General features: G+C 37.6%; 1 protein-coding gene across 1 annotated transcript in view; it reads left to right on the forward strand.

Moving 5' to 3' along the window:
* Nucleotides 1-22,932, forward strand: part of POLQ (DNA polymerase theta) — a 119,830-nt gene that overhangs the window by 38,833 nt on the left and 58,065 nt on the right. The window contains exons 13-16 of the mRNA XM_036744106.1: nt 7,228-7,421; nt 8,416-8,540; nt 12,874-13,117; nt 17,623-20,811. Coding sequence (XP_036600001.1) covers nt 7,228-7,421; nt 8,416-8,540; nt 12,874-13,117; nt 17,623-20,811 — 3,752 coding nt within the window. The remainder of the gene's footprint in view (nt 1-7,227; nt 7,422-8,415; nt 8,541-12,873; nt 13,118-17,622; nt 20,812-22,932) is intronic.

The raw sequence follows: 22,932 nt of genomic DNA on the forward strand, positions 1-22,932 counted from the left end.
ATATTTAATGAATTAATTAATTTGACAGACTAACTACTACATGGACTGGTTTGCACATTGGGAATGAAAAGAATGATATACTTTCAAGGAATTTAGAATCTAGAAGAAAAATAATTAGAATTGCATTTTCAGCATTATAATATTGAGTCAGCTTTGCCCTATCATGTGATATAATTTGTTTTGAGGTCATTGGTGCTTTTCAGATCTTTCTTTTCTGAGATACCAATTTTAGCATCAGATAGGGGTTTGTTTCTATTGGCTTGTTGTCAATTAGATTGCCACTAGATTTCTCGTTTTTCCCTGATGGGGTAGAATTTCCAAGTTCAGTGATAATTTTAATCTAGACATTTAAAGTCCTTTGGTAGTTACTTCTGAATCCCTTTATGTTTTCTAAAACAAGGATGGAGATATCTGTCTCTGAAGACTAAATAAAACCTTTTTTTCTATTCTTCAGCAGTTACCACACTAATGATGCCAACCTGAATAGAAAGTATCCCATTGGCCCGTTGTAGCTATATCAGTCAGAGCAGTATCTCTGCAGTTTTGATAAAAGCCATTAAAAAGCCATGAGCTATGGTTAAACTGATTGCTTCTCAAATCATAATTAGATATACTTTGTTACAAAGATGGATGTGTGATCTCATCAATGTGGATACTTTCTCCATTGGTAGAGATCCCAACCTATTCAGGTTTATTTTTCCAGTGCTATTGTTGTCCCCAAAGTGCTGCAGGATGTATTTCTCCTCCCTTTCACTACCAAATTAATAGAAAAGGATAGTGAAATGGAGGAGAAATATAGAATATCTTTAGGGGATGGTAAAATGGAATGAGGGTTTCTTAAGAAAGGGGACACGCAAATGAACTGAGGGGTGTTTTTAGTTATCTGGGAAGGAACAGTAGATAGAGAGAAAGAAAAATCAGCCAAGTTGCATAGTAGACCTAGAGTGCTGGAACTGGAGTAAGAAAGACCTAAGTTCAAATGTTGCCTCATTTACTTAATTAGCCCTGTGATCTGGGCAAGTTGCTTAGCCATTGACAACTCCCCTTTCCTCATCTGTAAAGCAGGGTTAATAATAGCATCAACCATACAGAGTTGTTCTGAGGATTAAATGAAATACTATATGTAAAGCAACTTGCAAACTTTAAAACAGTACATACATATTTTTATCATTATCTCATTTTCCTTTTCAAATTTGGGCCCAGTAAATTTTCCATCTTCAGTGTTTGACTAAGTACTATACTGATGAACGAGTTTTATGAGGTGTATCTCTCTCAAATGTATATCATAATCTGAACAGTTGAACAGTAGGCATTCTTCTTTGACTTGGACTTTCTTGTATGAATAGTGAGACTGAACAAATTTGAGTGATTATGGATCTCATTTAAGAGACTCTGTATTTGTTCCTGGTTATGATACATTCAATTTGATGCATTCCACATGGGGGCATTTGCAGGACCTCATCATTCGTAGGCTGTCATGATGGTGACAGATACTTTTGGCAAGCACACATCTCCCTGCTTTTGGTCTTCCTTGCTAGTAATAAACAAAGGGTCACTGAGATGAATGAAAGCCCTGAGAGAGTTTTGGGTAATTAATAATCAATTTATTAATTAAGGTAGTCAGCAATTGCTAAATTGATGGTCAGCGTTTTCTCCTGGTAATCAAAGATACCAAAGGAGACCCTGAAACACCATAAATCTCTTCTGAAAGGGAGTTTCCTGACAAGTGAAAATCAGCTGTAATTGGTGGACATTTAATGAGGTGGTCAGCTAAAAGTCTTCAGCTCCTCCTGCTGAGAACTTGGCTTAATCATGAGACTGAACAGCCTCAAGGTATCTGGGCAAGGAAAAGACATTTCCATCTGTACCTTTCTAGCTAGTTTTCTCCTTCAAGAGCTGGGTCACTCTAAACTCTAATGAAGGAGATCAAGGATAGGGTTTCCTTCCCTAAGGGTAAGGGCTTGCCTAGACTTTATTCTATTTATGCTCTAAGGTCTCCTAGTTGGGTGATGACCATGAGAAGCATGTTCCTTGAGGGGTAGAAACAATTTCATCAATCATCCATGCCCTTCAGAGACTGACTGACCTTAACTGGAGTTAGGCCCTTATAGAAAATGAAGGAAAAGGGTGGATCACAACTAATAATTAGTTATGAATATGATAGCAAATAAAATTTATTTCTCTCAAAATCTTTCAAGGATTATTATACAATATTTAAATATAATTCTTATATGTCTTTAATACATTTTGTAGGAGGAGAGCATTTTAGGCAATATTTGTCTGAGCAGAATCAATTCTTTTTTTATAGTCAATAAGTCATAATTATAGTGGGATCTTTAAAGTCTTTGCACCTTTCAGTCAATTTTGAAACTATAAAGTTGTGGTCTATCATAGGATGTTTTTTGTAAAACACCGTTCTCATATTTTTGTCAAGGATATCTCAATATGTGTATAGCTTATTCTCATAAAGATTTTGTGGAGATAAGTAAACAGCTACCATTATTGATATTTTCATGATAACCTTTTTTGGGTAATATTTTGATTTTTTTTTCTGAGTGTTGGTATCTTCTCTTTTAGATGGCTTGAAAACCGATGTCTTAATATCCTTGGAACTGGGTCACTTTCCAGCCTGACCTCCTCTCTGTGTACTTGGTCTGGTCTGGCTGCTCTTTCTTTCTTTTTTTTCTGTGAGTTCTTTCTGCTTCTACTTGCAGGAGTTGGCAGTTGTGATGTTAGAGTCTAAATGTAGTAGCTTCATTGTCATTGATAGAAAAAAAATTGTTACAGAAACTCTGACAGACTTTTTCCCCCATTTTTTTCTATTGTCTTTATTTAATTTTAATCAGTGAACATTTTCAGGATCTGGATCTCTTGCTAAGCTATTCTAAACTTGTTATTTTACATCTACCATTTCCTGCTGTTTTATAAAACGGTACTGGTCATTCTTCTACCATTGTCCTTTATAAGATTTTACAGATAAGTTTGTAGTCCAAACTGTGATTTCTCAGCTCTCTTTGATTCTCTTGTGGTAATGATTGATTTAGATCAGTCCATAGGAAATGGTCACTGGTTGCATTGCTTTTGTCTCTTTTGATCATTTCCCGTTTTTCATTAGCAGCAATTTATTAAGTGGGTCAGGTCAGAGTTGCATGAATTACATGCCATTTTTTTATTCTTCTAATTTGGTACTGGTTTACATCTTTGTTCTAATGAGATAATAGTGAAACTGTGGAGACTGCTGACTCAAGAATGACTTCTGTATTAGTCATCATTTACTTCTCATCTATTAGAGAACATAGTCAATGTGGATAATACCATCCACTCAGATGCATAGTTCAGGTTATCAAAAACCACCATAGCAGAACACGAATACAAATGCTTTATATAAATATTGTAGTCAAATATCATTCTATTTCCAGAAGTTATAAATACTCAGAGGTATATTTATCTTTTAAAATGCCAGTGGTGGAAATCTACCAAAGATTTATTTTTATGCACATACCATCTGACTCTTGTACAGTACATGGCAAATGGTTGTTTCCTATAAATTACATAATACAGGTTGCCTCCTTTGAATAATAGTGATGATTTTTTTTAAACTAAGTTTAGATCGAAGAGCATTGAAATGGGATGCCATATGTTTATAAATTTACATGCATGGTACTATATCACGATCATCTCTTGAGTATCTCTCATAATTGGAATTATTCTTGTCATTACTATATCCCATATGGTTCTTTCCTTCATCACATTAATTCAATAAATTCAAATTATTTATATTTGGATTTGAAATATGTCTTTGTACTTACACCAGTGTAAACATTTTTAACATTCTGGGAATTCACAACACAAAAAACAACAGCACCACACTTTGAAGACCCAGTTCTGCAAGAACTAGAAACCTTTTTGATTTCTTTTTTCTCTTCCTCATTACATTTTTAAAACTTGCGAGCAGTAGAGGTAGCTACTTTTCCAACAACTCAGTATACAGTTTTGAGGGAGAATCTCAAGCCTCATTTCTTTATAGCTATAGTTATACTTCATGATATATGCTGAGTGAGAGAAAATCAGAGAGGGTAATACAAGCATGATTGCTTCTTTATTTGGAAGTAACTGATCTTTGACTTTGTTGACTACTTCTGGCTGAAAAACTCAAGGGTTAAGTAAGTTGGCTGGGAACATGGCCAGGCAGCAAAAACGCACCCAGATTCAGTCTCAGACTTTGGAATCTTTCTTTGGTGACAAAGAAGACCAAAACAAACAACCAGAAGAAGTCAACGAGCCTACAACAAAAGCCTCCAAGAAAAACATGAACTGGTCTCAGGCCATGGAAGAGCTCAAAAAGGATTTGGAAAAGCAAGTTAGAGAAGTAGAGGAAAAATTGGGAAGAGAAATGAGAGTGATGTGAGAAAACCATGAAAAACAAGTCAATGACTTGCTAAAGGAGACCAAAAAAAATACTGAAAAATATACTGAAGAAAACAACACCTTAAAAAATAGACTAACTCAAATGGCAAAAGAGCTCCAAAAAGCCAATGAGGAGAAGATACATTCCCTTCTATGGTACATATAGCAAAATGCTACATTTCGCCAATGTGAAGTACCCAATAGGTCAGTTACCTAGAGTTGTGTTCCTTCATTCACATAAGACTAACATGATTGTGCAACCAGAATGTCTGACAGTAGAGTGTGTAAGCATTTGCATACAGGGTTCCTCAGTGAGGTGTTTTGGTGCAATATTGTAGCCATAGTTAGCTCTGAAGATGGAGGTTTCATTAGCTTTGTTTGCTAGCTGACTTAATACTACCAGTCCTACATGTTGATCAACGTTAAAGAAGCATTTGTTAGAAACTTCTTCATAAAGTTTAGAAATTTTTCTGTGTCAAAGATGACACCATCTTTTCATCTGATTCTGATAATTATGCTAGTTTCTACAGCTTTCATAGCATATATTGCACTTGAAAAGCTCTTCCATTAGGAGAGAAAATTGAAGCCAATATGTCATGTCTATTCCTCTGGTGTTCTAGGTACTTATGTTATGAAGAGATCTGTTCAGGGCCTAAAGTGATCTAATTACAGTTTAATCACATGATCTAATGGTGTCATCAGGGACATTTTTGTGCTTTGGTTTTTTTTACTCTTTTTTTCTTTTTTGACAAAGTATCCTCTGTTTTAGTCTTTCCTTTCAATTTTTTTTTCCCATTGCCTAAAGAAACAGCCTTGAGACTTGTTCCTCAAGGTAGGACAATGGAATCTTTGCTCAGAAAATTTTCTTAAGTTTCTCCATATGAATTACTGACCTAGATAGAGGTGGCAGTTGAGGGAACTTCACAAAGATTCTAGTATTGGAGAGAAAAAGCATCCAATTTTTTATCTCCCTTTTGTGCCTTCTTTTCCCCCATTAGAATATAAACTCATTAGGGTCAGGCACTGTCTTTTCTTTTTGCTTATATTTGTATTTCCAACTGTTATCATAGTGCTTGGCACATAGTAAGTACTTAACAAATGCTTGTAGCCTGCCTATCTTGCCTGTATATGCATACATTTGCTAGGAAGCAATAGCATTTCATTTACATTCACAGATGAAGGCTGGCACTTACGAGACTCCTGGACAGAACATATTTACTTACGACACTTTATCAGCACAGGTGTTTTGCAGAGACTGGAAGTTGTGGAATGCATTATAGCAGTCTGTTTTGTTGACCCATACTGTAATTCTTCCGTGATTACTGTTTTTCCTGTTGATTTATCTGTTTATGTTGAAGGTATTTGAGCTTATTTCATTCTGTAATGTTTGGTACTTCCTCTCCCTGCCCCTTCCCCTCTTATTTTCCTTATTACTCACTTCTGACTCCCTCCTCTCTGATTGTGGTTTCTTTGGAGGTTAGATTTCAAAGTGTCTCAGCCTTTTCCCAGACTTTGCAATTTGTGGTCCACCAGCCTAGGTCTGTGTCCCAGCTGACTTTTGGGTGATCAAAACTGGCCCTACCCGGATGCCATGCTCTTCCATCAGACTTCTTGGAGTGCTATGCAGCTCCCCACATGCATGCATAGTGTCATGTCCTGGTGGCCTGTCCTACTCCCTTTGTTACTTAGTTCTTTGATGTTACATTGGCAGTTCAGAGCCTTCTGCGACCAGTAGTTTAAAGCCTGCTTTTCTTGGAGCTACCAGCAGTTCATAGCTTTGCAACATTGGTACTTCCAGATTGCAGTCCCTAGCAGGCTTTTGCTTCTGAAGGGCTATGGACAAACTGGCAGTAGAGGCCTGAAGAAGCTTCCATGACCTAGAGCCTGGTTGTCCATGACACTGGAAAGAGGAAGGGGGAACCATGGTGTAGGGGTGGGTTTTGATGTAAGCCAGTGTCTTGTCCTTGGGTCTGTAGCCTCACTGCTGGAAGCATCAGAGGTGGGGGATGGGTGCTAAGTGAGCTAACAATCAGTTCCTGGGGCTTGTTTTTTCTTGTTTTTATTTTTGTTTTTCCATCTTCTTTTGGATTCTTTGTGTCCTAGACCTTGGAAATTGCTAAAGTTGTTTTATCTTTGGCATCTAGTTTCTGTTTGAGGAGTTTTGAGAGGTTTTGGGGACCAGAGAAAGTGTGTAGTCTACCATCTTGTTGCTCATGTGACCCAGCAGTGTCTTTAACAGAACTAGGGATGGCTGGAAGGCCTGGGTTTGGGAGGGACAGATAATGAGATCTGTTTTGGACATGTTAAGTTTGAGATGTCTCAGGGACATCATGTGTTGCATCATTGATTTAAAATTGGAAGGGACCTTCAAGAACATGTATTTTGTTCCCTCTTCTCCCCTTGTAAAGAGAAGGTCACTGGCACCCAAATAGTTGAAGAGATTTCCCCACAGCCACACAGGTAATGCTGTGGTCTGAATCTAAATTCCCTGACTCCAAATATAGTGATATTTCTATTATACTCTGCTTCTTCAGATAATGCATAGTGGTTCTGAGGAAGAGCTTGAGGGATGCTTGTGAGCAAGGTGTTTGTTTTTGGACTTAGTGGCATGAATTTTGGCTACTTAGAAGCATTTTTGCTTGTATCTAGATTTTTGGTTCATGTTCTGGGTAGGTGAGATATGAAATGTTTGGAAATGTAGTTTTGCAAAACTTATTTTGACATAAAGTTGACCAATGTGGTTCTGCTCCTTTGTTAATGACATAGTTTTCTTACTTTCCATATAATTGTAATTTCCACCCCTATTTCCCTCCCCAATAGGTTACTCCTTTGTATGAAGATTGGACAACTATTGATTGGTATCGCTTTTTCTGTCTGTGGGAGAAATTGCCCATCTCTCTGAAGAGGGTGGCAGAATTAGTGGGAATTGAAGAAAGTTTCTTGGCCCGTTCTGTGAAAGGAAGAATTGTAGCCAAAACTGAGAAACAACACCGACAAATGGCCATTCATAAAAGGTAGTGGTATTCTTATTATTGTAACACTCTTACCTAAGGATGGAAAATCTCACTTTGTATTTCTGCTTTCTGAACTTCCTTGTTGGTAGAAATAAATTTCCCTTCAGTATGATTTATACATTTCAGCAAAATCTGGAAGGCATGGCTTTTTTTTTTTTTTACAAGAAGAGGGGAATTACTCAAAGGGTAATTCAAAGGTAACTTGGGAAGCTGGACATTTTGGCTTCTTCTGAGCTTGATAAATGTGGTTGAGTTTTAATTTGATATTCATCAAACATCATGTATTCCATGTTAAAATATAACTCCAAAAATTAATTCCAATTTAACTATAAGTACGAGCTTAGGCTACATGCTATTATGGGTTATTTGTGTCATTCTTTACTTCTTTTGTACGGATGATAAAAATATCACTTGGTTTTGACAGAGTTTTTAATCCAAGTGCAAATAGATGTCTTATAACAAATTCTGAGAACTGTCCAGATACTCTTGTATTGATTGAAAATTTTTAAATAATATATTTCGTTGTAATATTTCTATCATTAATAGTTTGAAGTTGGAAATTTTTTTTGTATAGATTTTGTTTCAGTGATTAGACAATTTAAAGCCTTTTGTAAAATTGTGTGATCATGTTGTCTTTCTCTTTAGCTATTCCTCTGTTTGGTATTAGTCCTAGATTTGAGAGAATGACTTAAATTCATTTTTTACAACATTTGTAAATAGCTTGGATTTTAGTATTGAAAGAATCAGATATCTGAGCATCTTTGGTCTTTAGGCCTGTCTTCTTATATCCTGTAAAGTAGGGATCATGTCTACACTACCTCATTCAAAAGGTTGCTGTGAGGGTAAATGAACTAATAAATAATTCCATGCTATTGTGACAAAATAAAGCACTTTGCAAACATAAATTGATATACAAATGTAAACTAGTATTATCTGAACTTCAGTAGTGCCTGAATGTTTTTTCCACATCTTCATGTAGTGTTTCTCTTTGCAGATTTTTCACTAGCCTTGTACTATTAGACTTAATCAGTGAAGTTCCCTTGAAGGATATTATTCAGAAATATGGTTGTAATCGTGGACAGATTCAGTCTTTACAACAATCAGCTGCAACTTATGCAGGTGAGTTAGAGAAATGGAAAGGGTTTTGCAAACCTCAAAGTTCTATGTAAGTAGAATAAATTATAAATAAAAATAAAATCTACATGAACAATTTTATATAAACATTTCTACATAAAGTTTTATACAAATAGTTATTATTTCTAGGTCAATTTATTGCTACATTTGGGTATTGTTTTCTTACAAAGAATATCTCTCGCATCTTTTGATTATAACCATGTTTTTTGATGTCTTTAATATGATCAGTTGTATTGACTGTTTTCCTAATTTTGAATTATCCAAACTTGCATCCCTGACATAAGTGCAACTTGTAATTATGAATGATTTCTTAGATGTACTGTAGTATGTTTGACAGATTTTATCTTAAAAATTTGAATTGCTATTTGTTAATAATGTTGGTCTGTAGTTCTTTATTTTATTATTCCCTGATTTAGGTATTAGGGCTGATTTTTTGATAGAATCTTCCTGCTGTTGATTTTTAAAATATAACATAAATCTTTTTTTAAAAGAGTTTCTTCTTTCTTTCAGGGGATTGGTTCCCCTAGACCTAGAGCTTCTTTTTATTGATTGATTCTTTTATTTAGGGAGGGTTTAGCTGTTGGAGGAGGGGCAGCTTTTCCTTCAGGCATCTTCAGTTCCCTTCAACAGATGTTTATTTAGACCCCTGTTCTGGGTCATATAAAGTTTACAGAATTTATAATCTAGTGGAAGGCCAATATACTTTCACAGAGAGTACACAGTGATGTATAATAAGTGCATTGGAGAGATTCTAACACAGAACTGCTTGAGGCATGAGGAGGAAAAGGGTATTTATTACCAAAAGAATTCTGGGTCCTAGAAATTCTATTAGGAATATCATTCTGTTTTGTTCCCCATGGACTCAGATTTTTAGATTTTTTTCTGCTGTTGCTCTGCAGAAAGAAAGAATACCCTATTGTGCATTAAAGTTTTGTGTTTTTATATTTGTAAGCTTTTTTTTTTAATGAAAGACTGGAAGAAAAGATGGAATTGTGGATAACTAGTAGTAGAGTTAAGTTTTTGAAGAAGGAAAGAAGAGATTCATGGAGAAGGAAATATTGAAGGTGCTCAAAGGAGCAGAATGATTATTGTAGGATCAAGATTTCTAGAAGGGATGGAAAGGATGCTTATTGAAGGTTCTGAGCACTAACTTGAAAGTGGCATTGAATAGGCAACCCAGATAGTTTAATTCCATGTGAGATAGGAAATATTATCCTTTAAAAAAAGTTATTGCCTTGAGGAATAGTTAACCTAAACAGCCTTTTCCCATCCTAATATGATTCTGTATTTCTGAGGAAATACATGGCCAATGCGATACCCATAGCAGCTGCTATGAATATACAGATGTATTTCCAGGGTTGAATCGCAAAATATAACAAACTCTCTTCCTCAAAGACAAAACCAAGATATTTATTCAGATACCAGAGAGCCAAATCCACCATGGTAACAAAGAAGTTTATACACATCACCAATCCAGGGGGCACCTCCATCCCCAAGCCTTCCCTCCATTAGGTCTCCCCACAAACAAGCTCCCCTTGGCAAAATTCCTCCCTCTCTCACTCACACTAGATGCACTGCCTCGCTCTCTCACTTCCTGCTCCACCTGTTAAGCAAGCTCCTCCCACCATGGGCTCCAGGTGACTCAGGCTCCATCACAGCAGTCAGCTTGGCCCCAGCTCAAAGCAGGTCACATAGGCCTATTAGTGGGTGGGAAATATCTTCCCGTTCCATTAACATTACAGGAAATATAAAAATGAAATCCCTGAAATTATTTCAGTGTTAGAATAATGCCAGATTTTCTTCTTCAATCACAAGTTTCAGAAGTTGCTGAGCTACATTTTAGAATTGGTCTGTCAATATGCAATTATTAAGTGCTTATTTTGTGCCAGGTACTGTGCTGAGTGCTGGGGGTATAAAGAAAGATAACAGTCTCTGTTCTTAGGGAGCTCACAGTCTAATGAGAGAGACAAGATTCCAACAATTATGTACATATAACTTATATACAAAATAAATTGGAGATAATCAACAGAGAGAAGGCCCTAGCATTAAAGGGTGGAGAGAGATCAGGAAAGGCTCCTTGTAGAAGGTGAGATTTCATCTGTGACTTGAAGGAAGCCCAGAGGAGGAGATGGGAAGGGGGAGAACTCCAGATAGGAGTTCGGACATTTGGAGTTTAAGGTATGTATAGGACATTCATTTCCAGATGTCAGATAGGCAGTTGGAGATGAGAGTCTGAAGGTTAAAAGAGAGATTAGAGCTAGATAAGTTAATTTGAGAATCATCTGCATAGAGATGATAATTGAATTGATTGGAGCTGATGTGATTACAAAGTGAAGTAGTATAGAGGAAGAAGAGAAAGAGGGCCCAGGACAGAGCCCTGGGGGACACCCAAGGTTGAGAGGAGTGATTAAAGATCTAACTCCTTTATATTGCAAGTACCTTCAGGGCAGAGACTTATTTTCTTTTCCATTTTTGTAGGCTTAGCTTCTATGATACTTTCTTGTATATAATAAATCCTTAATAAATATATGTCAAGTTTAAAATAATTGTTTTATGTGTCCTTCATTCACTGCTACAGTTGTAAGGTATTCACAGAAATTATTTCTATGTTAAGATAATACCAAATACCTAAATACAAAGTATTGTCTACTTCTAAATTTTACAGGTAAGCTTAATTTGTGATAGGCAGTGTGGCTTTAGTGTATAGTGAACTGGCTTTGGGGCCAGTAAAACATGAATTCAAGTTTCTCCTTTCCCCCAACCCCAACTGGATTTGTGACTCTTGGCAAGTCACTTACCCTCTGAGTGCCCTAGAAACTATGGACTATAACTAGAAACTAGAAGACTATAATTTGCAGAGAAGGTGACAACCTTCGTTCTTCACTGGGGAATTTCCTAGATGAATGAGACTACAGATCCAATCCCTATCCTTATACTTGTTATTTTAACTTTTATTTTACTTTTAAAAAACTAACAACTATTTTTTTTCACTTGTCTCCCCCTCCCCGCAAGAAGAAAAGTTACAACACTTATTTTTTGGCAAGGCAGTTAGGGTTGAGTCACTTGTCCAAGGTCACACAGCTTGTAAGTGTTGAGTGTCTGAGGTCACATTTGAACTCAGGTCTTCCTGATTTCAGGGCTGGTGCTCTATCCACTGTGTCACCTAGCTTCCCCAGAACACTTTTAACAAACATTCAGTCAAGCAAAATAAATTCCCACACTGGCCGTGTCCAAAAATGTATGCTTCCTTCTTCATCTTGAGTCTGTGACCTCTGTCTTAGGAGATGCATGTCATGCTTCATCTTCAGTTCTCAGGAATTTTGGTTTAGCATTGCATTGATCAGTTCTGAAGTCTTTTAAAGTTATTTCTTTTTACAGTGTTGCTATTGTATAAATTATTCTCCTGGTTGTGCTTACTTCACTCTGCTTTGGTTTATATGAGCCTTCCCAGATTTCTCTGTGGCAGTCCCTTACATGATTTCTTAGGGTGCATTCATATTCCGTTACATTTAAATACCATAATTTGTTTAGCCATTCTCCATGTAATAAACACTTTTAGTTTTCAGGTTTTTGGCATTACAAAGAGTTGCAATAAATAATTTTGTACATGTGGGTCTTTTTCCTTTTTTAAAATTTTTATTAAATCTTTTGGGGTATAGGCCTAGTGGCGATATTACTAGGTCAGAGCTATAGTTTAGTGATTTTCTGGGTATAGTTCCAAATTACTTTCCAGAATGGTGGTACCAGTTCACAACTCTGTCGATAAATAGTACATTAATGTGTCTATTTTTCCTTCAGCACCTCTAGCTTTTGTCGTTTTTTTTGGTCATCTTTGCCGATCGGGTGGCCCTATTAGTGAGTTAATACATTTTTTTCAAATGACTGCTGAGAGCTTGCTTTGCTGGCTTTTGTTCCTGTTCTTTGCTGTGGTATTTTACCCCTTGGACCTCTCCCCATGGTCCTGTACTGGAAGACTGTACATTCCTGCCTAGATCTTCTCAATAGACCTTTAGCTATCTTCTGCCAAACTGAGCTGGGCAAATGACCTGTTGTTGTTTATTCCATGGATTTTCTCTTCACTTTTCAGTCTAGTGCCCTTCCTTGACCTTTGTTGAAATAATCATGGGGGAGAGCTGGACTATACTGCTTCCTTATACTCTATCATCTTTGCTGGTTTCCTATGTAAAATTTGTAGTGTTGGATATCTAGATATGTAATAGCTTAATGTTCTGGTGGGTTGTGGACAACATTATCTATAGAAGTGTACCATTAAGTCTGTAAAAGATTTTAATTTATGTTTATGTTATAAATATTCCAGGAATGATAACCGTGTTTTCTAATCGTCTTGGCTGGCACAACATGGAACAACTGCTTTCTCAATTTCAGAAACGTCTTACATTTGGTGTCCAGAGGGAGCTGTGTGACTTAGTTCGGATATCTTTACTGAATGCACAGAGGGCCAGAGCTCTTTATACTGCTGGCTTTTTAACAGTGGCTGATCTTGCCCGAGGAAGTATTGCTGAGGTGGAGACTGTTCTGAAAAATTCTTTGCCATTCAGAAGGTGAGAAAAATCTTCAACTCAGACTACTCCCTGAGCAGTAATATACAATGAAAAGATCTCTCAATTAATTTTTAAACAATGAATATATAAGCATTATAGTGCTTTAAGGGAGTCTCATAGCATATTGAAGCCATGAAAAATATGCCAAACTTCCCATGTTGGCACTTTCTGGCATCCAGAAATACAAGCTTACATATAATTTTAAAATTGCATAATTACAGAGAGGCTCATAAACTAGATTATAGGCTTTTTCCTTACATAAGAACAATGCCAAAGAATTGATCTTGAGCAGAAGAGAGATGAAATTAAGGCAGCTTTTCTTTCTCAGTTCGAGAACTGCTGACAGTATGTGTGCAAATATGCTTTTTTTCACAAGTTTGCATCCCTATAAACACACACAGAGTTCAGATTGATCATTGGGTGTTTATTAGAGGGTGCTAAGAAGTCAATTTTTTTTCTTCATGTTAAGCATTGAAGTATAGGTGGGTATTCAGTTAAGAGGGAAGATGACAGGTATAGAGATAGGCACAGGTACACAGAGATAGGCACAGATTATGTCTAGAATATAGAGGATAGTCCATCATGGCCCAAAATAATGTCTCCTAAACAAAGTTTATTATTTTCCCTAAATATGATCGTTGCAATTTCGTTATTTTTTGTTACTATTTGCTTAGTCTTGCTTGTTTGAAACCTTGATATTATCTGACTTTTCTGTCTTCCATACCTCACCTGTCATATATATAGAATCTCTTACTACTTTTTATCAATTCTAACACTACAACATCTTGCATCTGTTCCTTCTTTCAACTGACACCACTTTCATTAAGGCCCTCATTACTATCTGCCAGGCCTTCTGAAGGCCTTCCCCCCTCCATTCTTTTTCCCCTTTCATTCTTTCCTTTGTACTGCTACCGTATATCTAAATGCAGAAGGGAAAGGGAAATCATCATATTGAGGGAACATTAGACTAAATAATTTCATTTGCTAGCTTAAGAACTTAACTGTTTTACAAGGAATCTCAGTGTTACAAGGGACCTTTGAAATCCTTTAGTCCAATTTGTACCTAAATGAAAATCACCTATATGGCCTGTTTACAAGTTGTGGAGCATTTGCTTGCAGATAATAACTTTCCAAAGCAACCTATTTATAACATTGTTTCCATGGGAAAATGTGGGCTATTACTGACTTGCTTATTGTACAGTTAGATTCAACAGAGTTTTGGTGTTAAAGGAAAGGCTGAGATTCAGGTTGATCTTGGTTACATTTTAGGATGGCAAGGAAGGCAGCTACACTCAGAAACAGAATACTCGCCTGGGAGGAGCCCCAGTCAAGTGTGGCCTATTCTGATGTAACTCTGCAGGTTTCAGAGAGATTGGTAAAGGAACCTTTTTTTGGAGGGGGTTAGTTTTTTGGGGGGTAGTTGAACCTGTGATTTCATCAGTCTAGGGAACTCTCAGTTTAGAAATTCCATCAACCCCAAGTCCATAATTCATCTATAACCTATAGCCCTAGAGGGTTGCTTAGAGTAATGAAAGTACAATGAAAATTAAGTGACTTGCTTATGGTCGCAAAGCGAGTGTGTTTCACAGATAGAGATTAAATTTGTCTTCCTGACTCCAAGGCTAAGTAAGATATACCACATTGCACTGGAGCTATTATATCAATAAGCATTTATTAAGCACCTACTATGTGCTGGGCAATGTGCTAGGTGCTGGGTAAAAAGAAAGACAAAAACAGCCACTACTCTCCAGGACCTTAGTAGTGGAGACAATAGGCAATTATTTACAAACAAGATGTATACAGGCTAAATTGGAGATAATCTCAGAGGGAAGGCCGTAAGATGAAGGAAGAGTGGGAAAGTATTGTAGAAGGTGGGGTGTAACTGAGACTTGAAGGAAGCCGGGGAAGCTGGGAGGCAAAGGTGGGGATGGAAAGCATTCCAGGCCTAAAGATGACCAGTGATTATGCCTGCATTTGTGAGATGGAGTGTCATGTGTGAGCAACGATAAGGAGGCACTGGATCATTGATTAAGTGTGTGTAGGGAGTTGTAAAAGGGGTCAGGGTTGGGGGATCAGAGGAGGGTTGTGGTATAAGAAGACTAGAAAGATAGGAAGGGGCCAGTTTATGAAGGACTTTGAATGCCAAACAGGATTTGATATTTTATCCTGGAAGCAATAGGGAAGCTACTGGAGCTGTTTGAATTGGGGTGGGGAGGACTGGTGTGACAAGGTCAGACTTGTACTTTTGGAAGATCAGTTTGACAGTTGAATGGAAGATGGACTGGAATGGGGAAAGATGTGAGCCAGGGACAATAACCAGTAAGCTATTATAATAATTGCAGTGTGTGGTAATGAGGGGCTTCACTGGAGGATGAACAATGTCAGAGAAGGGGAACAGGCAGAGATGTTATGAAGGTAGAATTGACAGGACTTGGTAACTGATTGAATGCAGGGAGTGAGAGAGAGTTGAAGACTCCTCAGTGAGGAGCTGAGGATGATACTTAATTTTGAGCTGGGGTAACTGGGAGGTGGTACTTACCAAAGTAATAGGAAAGCTTGTAAGAGAGGAGGATTTGTTCAGTTTTTGGACTTATTAAGTTTAAGGTATCTATGGAACATCCAGTTTGAGATGTCTGATAGACAGCTAGAGTTGTGAGACTGGAAAACAGGAGAGAGGTTAGGGTTGGACAAATAGATCTGAGAATTATCTGCATGGTGATGATAATTGAATCCATGGGAGTTGATATCATTAAATGAAATAGTATAGAGGGAGTAGAGAAGAGGGTCTAGGGCAGAACCTTGATAGACACCCATGGTTAGCAAGTGAGATCTGGATAAAAATCCAGGGAATGAGACTGAGAAGGAGTGGTCAGATAGATAGGAGGAGAACCAGGAGAGAGCAGTGTAATGAAAACCTAGAGAGAGGAGAATATCAAGGAGAGGGTGATCAGCAGTGCCAAAGGCTGCAGAGAAGTCACGAAAGATGAGGATTTAGATAAAGCCATGTAGATTTGGCAATTAAGAGATCTTTGGTCATTTTGGAGACAGCAATTTCAGTTAATTACAAAGAATTAAAAAGAGAGTGAGAGGAACAAGGCTAAGGCATCAATTGTAGACAGCCTTCCCAAAGAATTGAGTCCTAAAAGGGAGCAGAGATATCATACAAGAGCCAGCAGGGATAGTGGATCGAGTGAGGGCTTCTTGAGGTTAGGAAGGTCTGGGTATGCTTATTGGCAGTAGAGAAAGAGCCAGAAAGCAGGAGGGGGTATTGAAGATACCTACCTGTCTCCTGAGTCCTCGTTCTCTTGGTTTAGTTCTTGATAACACATCTTGCCTTCTAAGTACCGGTGTTCCCCTGGGGTCTGTCTGGTCACTAGTTTAGATGTTTAGGAGATTGTCATTGTCTTCTCTTCAAAATCATTGTTCCCTCTTTGCAAATAAGGACTTGACAAGAACACAAGCATCAATACATGAGTATTATATTTATATACCAGCTGTACCTGGATTCTTGAATGAGTGAAGCATTTATTAAGCGCTACTCTGTGCAATACGCTAGGCTGAGTGCTGGCAATACAAAGAGAAAAGTAAAATGGTCCCTGCCCTCAAGGAGCTCCCATTCTAATGGAGAAGACAGTGCATATGGAAGGTTTAAGTTGCAAGTCATGTAGAAAGATCCCATGGTCCTTAGGGAATAATAGCAAAGCAGATGGCTCTGCCTCTTCTTTAATATCATTTCTACTCCTAAAATCCTATCAGGTGCTGATGCTGGACCGTCTGTAAGTGCCAAGGACTTTAATGGAAGAACTTTTTTTCCTGGGTCTTTGGTAGCTGTGACTATAGCATCTGCTCAGCAGTTGTCAGGCTGCATCTTCCCAGGATGATGGCTATGAGAGACAGGCTGGAAGCAGGACTGGTGGTCTGGGGGCTGCTGCCTTTCCCAAGGATCTTGTGCCTATTTGCCTGTCAGATCTGTTGTTTCCAGAGACTCCCTGTTTTTCTTGCTTTTTGATATTTTCCTGAAACTCATGTGCTTAGATAGTAATAAGAAAGACCTGGATTTATTATTTCCCATTCATTATTATCCACGGTAATTATTATCCATACTACTATTCATTAGCATGAAAAATAAATGCTTTGTTGATAAAGAGAATTCCTTTGACTTCTAGGATCCATGATTGATATGGATACTCTTTGTAGCAGTGCGGTTAAAAACTGCTGTGTTTTAGTGGGTGGATAGTGTTTATTAGTAATAGCCAAAAAAAAAAATCACCTGGTGTCTTCACTTTCTGTTGAGAAAACTTCTTACTGTTTATAAATGCTAAATGTATTTGGAATTTTTTAAAAAGTTGTATATTCCAGAATACACTGTATTAAATTTTTTTCTGAGTTCATTTAAAGGTTAAAAAGGTATGTTAAACAGTTAAACATTGTGTATGTTATCTTGAGTAAGTATATTATTGACCCTTCAGGGAAGTTTCTTTTTCCTTCTTCATTTCTTTCATTAGTGTCCGCAAGGCAGTAGATGAAGAAGAGGAAGCAGCCCAGGAACGTCGGAATATCCAAACTATCTGGATAGCTGGGAGAAAGGGTTTAACTGAAAGAGAAGCAGCAGTACTTATTGTGAAGGAAGCCAAAATGATTTTGCAGCAGGAGTTAGCTGAAATGGGAGTGCAGTGGAATCCAGACTCTTTTTTAAACTCTGAAACCTATTCAGCAAGCAGCAGTGAATCAGAAATGGAGGACATGAAGTCTAGGCAGCTTGCCAAACGCTTATTTAAAAGACCCAAGGTATCAAAGAGAGAAAGCAGAATTCCTTTTGGTGAGTCTCTTACTAAGAATACACCCGGTACTGTGCAAAATTCTCACAGGGACAAAATGCCTGCCGACACTTCAAATTACATTCTCCAAGATGGAAATCAAGAACGTCAGCTACATGTTGAAACGAAAAGTGATGAGTTTGTTTCTAAAGCAAGAAAATTCCCAGTTTTGGATACAACTAAAGATAAGATTGTCACTACTGTGAATAAAAGTAAGTTAGGCATTGAGAAAAGTCCTAAAACATTCTCTGAAGAAAAAAAGAAAAGATCAGCTTTAAATTTCAGTTCCAAAAAATTGTCCAAAACACCTCAGTTCTGGAATCAAAGCAAGCATGTGAACCAGTCTGACATTAAGTGCAATGTCAAAGACTCTAGGACATCCAGAATTGGTTCACCAAATATTAGTGAAATCAGCTTTGGTACTGTTAAAGATTTACTTACTTCAGATGAAAAGAGTGCAGAATTTCAAAATCCAGGGTCTTCTGCTCACAATAACTCTTTGGGTGCTAATGTCAAATATTTCAAACACAAAACACCACACCTTCCACAAACAGAGGAAAGTTGTTCAAAGAATAAAATAACCAAAGACTGTATTTCAGAATCTTTCATCACAGAATCTCAAACAGAAGATAATTCTGGCCAAGTCCCTAGCGTTGCTGGGAATAATGTAGCGAGGGAAACCAAGCCAAACACAGAAATGATAACCAACATTTTGATGGACAATAATAATCATATAAAAAATCAGAGAGTTTATGGGAAGTATACCAATGCCAATCCAATTATAAATTGCCCCGAAAAGAAACCAGATGCATATACAAAAGTCTGTGTCAAAGAGGAAGTATTGTTGGGCAGAAAACCACACAGGGAAATAGGCTCCAGTTATACAAACACAGATAAAAATGTTGCTGCTAGCAAATGGGAAGGTGGAGAGTCTAATGCTGATGAAAATAACCCCAGTCACCTTCAGCCACCAGAAAACAACATAAGCCGACCCAAGGTGCCCGATGGATTATTGTTACAAGTTGGAGCTGTGGGTAAAGGAGACCTGGATGAAAACGAGCCAAAGGCCCCTGGAGTGAAAAAAAAAGCAGGTGCTTATGCTACAAGTGAAACTAAAAATAATCAGCCTTCTGACTTAGGTTTAGGCCTCAGGGACTTTGACGATAGTTTCCACCTGGATACTCAGACAGAGAAAATAATACAACAGATGGCATCTGAAACTGCAAAACAAGAAGGAGCAAAGGAGAAAAGCTTAGCAACAATGTTGACCCAGAAGAGCTCAAGAAGACAAAGCTCTGTTAGCACTTCACAAAATGAAAATATTATTTATGTCAATGAAGGATCAACTGTAGGAATGAGAAAAATGGATCACTCAGGTCTTAAGATTGTAGATACTAAGAAGAAAACCACTGAGTCACATGGTGCTGAAGTCCTGACTCTAGAAAGTCCTGTTTTACCACCGCCAATGAAACTGAGAGAAAATTATTTTTCTTTTAAAGGAAATGAAAATTCTGTCACTGACTCCCAGCTAAATAGTTTTCTTCAGGGTTATCAAACACAAGATTTGGTGGAATCAGCCATCCCCCCAGGTTTGCAAAAGAGAGCCTTAGCTAGCAGAGAGGCAGATTGCCCCCCAATTTTTGAAACAAGTTTGAATATGAGTGATAGTTTACTCTTCGATAGTTTCAATGAAGATTTAGAAAAAGAAGAAGTAAAGGAGCAACAGTCAGACCCACAAAAGAGTGTGCCTCCTTCTGAAATTACTTCCAACTCTTCCAGTGATATTTTGTGTCAGCAACCACATGGATCAATGGATAAAGCAGTTTTGAATCTACTACCAGTTGATGTCAATCAGAACGTGCAGCAACAGGTTGCCTTTTTCAGTGATGAATCAATTATGTTCTCAGAAATAGATTCTTTTCAGATGGCTGAAGCTTTGGATGGTGCAGATTTCTCTCTCGTTCAAGAAGAGCATATCCCTGCAGTAACTCTTAATGGATTAGAGCAAAGTAAGTCCGGAGTTATAAATGATAATTACCCTAGATCAACAGTGGATAGGACAGGTCAGGATGTAAATGTTCAAATAACTAAATCTACTGGAGAAAATAGCGACAATCCATTGATGTGGTCTGGGGCATCATTTGATTTAAGCCCGGGACTACAAAATATTTTAGATAGATTGGAAAGTGACAAACCAAGTTTAATGAGTACAGAGCCATCTACTTCAAAGGAAAAGCACATAGACTTAAATGACCAACAAGAAGTACCCTCTGCTTGGCTAGAACAGGGAACGCCACCTTCTCCTAATAGCAAATTAAAAAGCAACTTTGAAGTATTGGAAAACAATGCTAGGATTCCAGCTTTTCTTGGTAAAACTTCAACCCCTCTGCATTATAAGGAAAGCAACATTATTTCTGATCATCATCTAGAGAGTCATGCATTTTTTCCTCCTTCACCCACTTCTATACCACCCACCAAGCATGGCCCGTCACAAGTCCTTGGAACATCTGAAAAACTTGGGAAATCCAAAATGGCTTTACGTAGAGATGAAAGTTACCCACCAAGTTCAATAGCAGATATTGAAGACCCAAATCTTAAACCACAAAATGGAAATAATCATATGAAAAACCACAGTCCCTCTAAAGACACAGACCTTTCACTAAAGTTTTCACAAGATATGTCACAGTTAACTTTAGTCCCATGTAGTACTGAGATTTTGACCATCATTGACGTAGCAAGTGACCAAACTCTTTTTCGGACTTTTATCAAAGAATGGCAGTGCAAAAAGAGATTTTCCATTTCACTAGCTTGTGAAAAGGCCACTCACCCTACAGGTCTCAAGTCAACAAGTATAGGCAGTAGATTTAAGCAAGGTAAGTTTTTGTTCCTTTTTCCTTAATTTTTTTTTTTTGGCATATTGGTTGTGGATTATAGTAGAATATTGCCATTTCATTACCAGTTTTTGAGTGGGTTCTTTAGGCTTACATTTTAAGCCTTATTTAGAGGATGTTAGCATTACTACTATTAGTAATATGTAGCTATTTTTCTGCTACATGGGATTAAATACTCAAGTGTTCTGAATATAAATTGTTTAAAAAACTATTGTACAGTTGTTTTGAATTGGACACCATACACCTCACATAATATGGTTGAAAATGTCCACAAGTTATTTTTTATTTTGATCCAGAAAGTAGTCAATAGGAATGGCAGAAACACTCCTTTTATATTAATCACATTATTTATATGATTAATCAGATCCATAGTTTTAAATAATTATATAAAAGTTTTTGAAGCCCACGTTCAGAAATTTAAATCACATCTAACCATATTATATTAAAATATTGCTAAATTTAACATTAGAAAAAAACAAAGAATATTAGTGTTCATTTTTATGGATAAGGAAACTGAGGGTCAGACTGTCAATGATCACCCTACTTGTGAGTGTTACAGATAGGATTGGAATCCAGGTCTCTGCTGACTCCAAGGTCCCCAATTTTACCCCAGTGCTGTGTATATGTACAGATATGTCTCCATCAAATTTTTGTTTTCACGCGGGGGGTAGGAAAGTTGGGAGGGGGGACTCTACCTGAAGAGTTTTTCCCTAATATTTCTTTCTGTTTGGAGTTAGCAGTAGCTCCTAATTTGTTTTCGTTTCCTCTCCAAGTCAGGATTGGTTTTTGCTCTATTATTTACAGCTGTATGAATGAAAAGCATTTATTAAGCCTTTGCTATGTGCCAAATACTGTGCTAAGCCCTGGAGATTACAAATAAAAAAAGCCAGTCAGTCCCTGCTCTTAAGAGTTCACACTGTAATTGGGGGAGATAACAGTTCAACAAACAGTTGAGCTGTGCAGTGGAAGGAAAGTCCCAGAAGTCCTAAGGGTGCATCAGCAAGGTGGCTAGCAAGACTCAGGAATCCTCAGGATGCATCAGGAGGTCAGATAACAGTGCCCAGAGGTCTAGGTTTAGCAGTGAGGCAGCTAGTAAGGTCTTGAAGCCTTTAGGATGCAGTTGGAAGGGCATATGGTAAGTCCTGGTGGTCCTCAAAAACCATTGGTGGCACGATGGATTGAATACTGGGCCTGGATTCAGGAAAACATGAGTTTAGATATCACATCAGACACATACTAGCTGTGTGACCCTGGGTAAGTCATTTAACTTCTCTTTGCCTCAGTTTCCTCAGCTAAAAAATGAGAATAATAGCACTGACCTTCTAGGGTTGTTGTGAGGATCCACTGAGATAGTAGTTGTAAAAGTGCCTAGCACAGTGCCTGGTGCATAGTAGGCACTTAATGCCAGTTCTTGTTTTATGTTATTTTTGCTGTTATCATTATTATCCATCTCACTATAAGGCTTATAGTTGGTGACCTCCAGCTCATTGGTGTGTTGTTCTTTCTGTTTCCAGCTCTGATACGAACTAGGTGGTCCATGGTCATTATGGGAGAGGTCGAGTGAATATAATGTTCATTGGTTTATGGAGACTTTGACCAGTGAAATATTAACTAACCCCTTAGAAACTGCCCAGCATGCTAATCAAGCCAGGCTGCTTTGTTGACTATCTACCTTATTTCTTTTCATAAACTAATCTTTCTGTTTATCTGTTTGTTCACATTCTCCCATTCATTAGAACATGTACTCTCTCGGCTATGCATCATATAGTATAGAGCCTTGGAGTCTCGGGTCTTAGGATTCAAATCCCATCTCTGTCTTTTACCATCTGAGTGACAGTGGACAAGTCACTTAATCTCCCTTGGTCTCCTTTCCCTCATTTATGCAGTGAAGAAGTTATATTAGATGGCTTCTGAGTTTTAATTCAATTTTAGATCTGTGAGCCTGAAATCTTTGTGCATTTGCATTGCTATATAGGTTGAGTTGCATTTTTCCAGACACTCTGGTTACTTTGTTTTTGTATGATGGAATGAGTCACTTCTGATCTACTTAGAAGCTTTTAGGGGACAATTATAGCTAATTTTTCCTACTTTGTCTCTATCATCACCT

The sequence above is a fragment of the Trichosurus vulpecula genome, chromosome 2 (genome assembly GCF_011100635.1).
Source record: "Trichosurus vulpecula isolate mTriVul1 chromosome 2, mTriVul1.pri, whole genome shotgun sequence".
Taxonomy (NCBI): Eukaryota; Metazoa; Chordata; class Mammalia; order Diprotodontia; family Phalangeridae; genus Trichosurus; species Trichosurus vulpecula.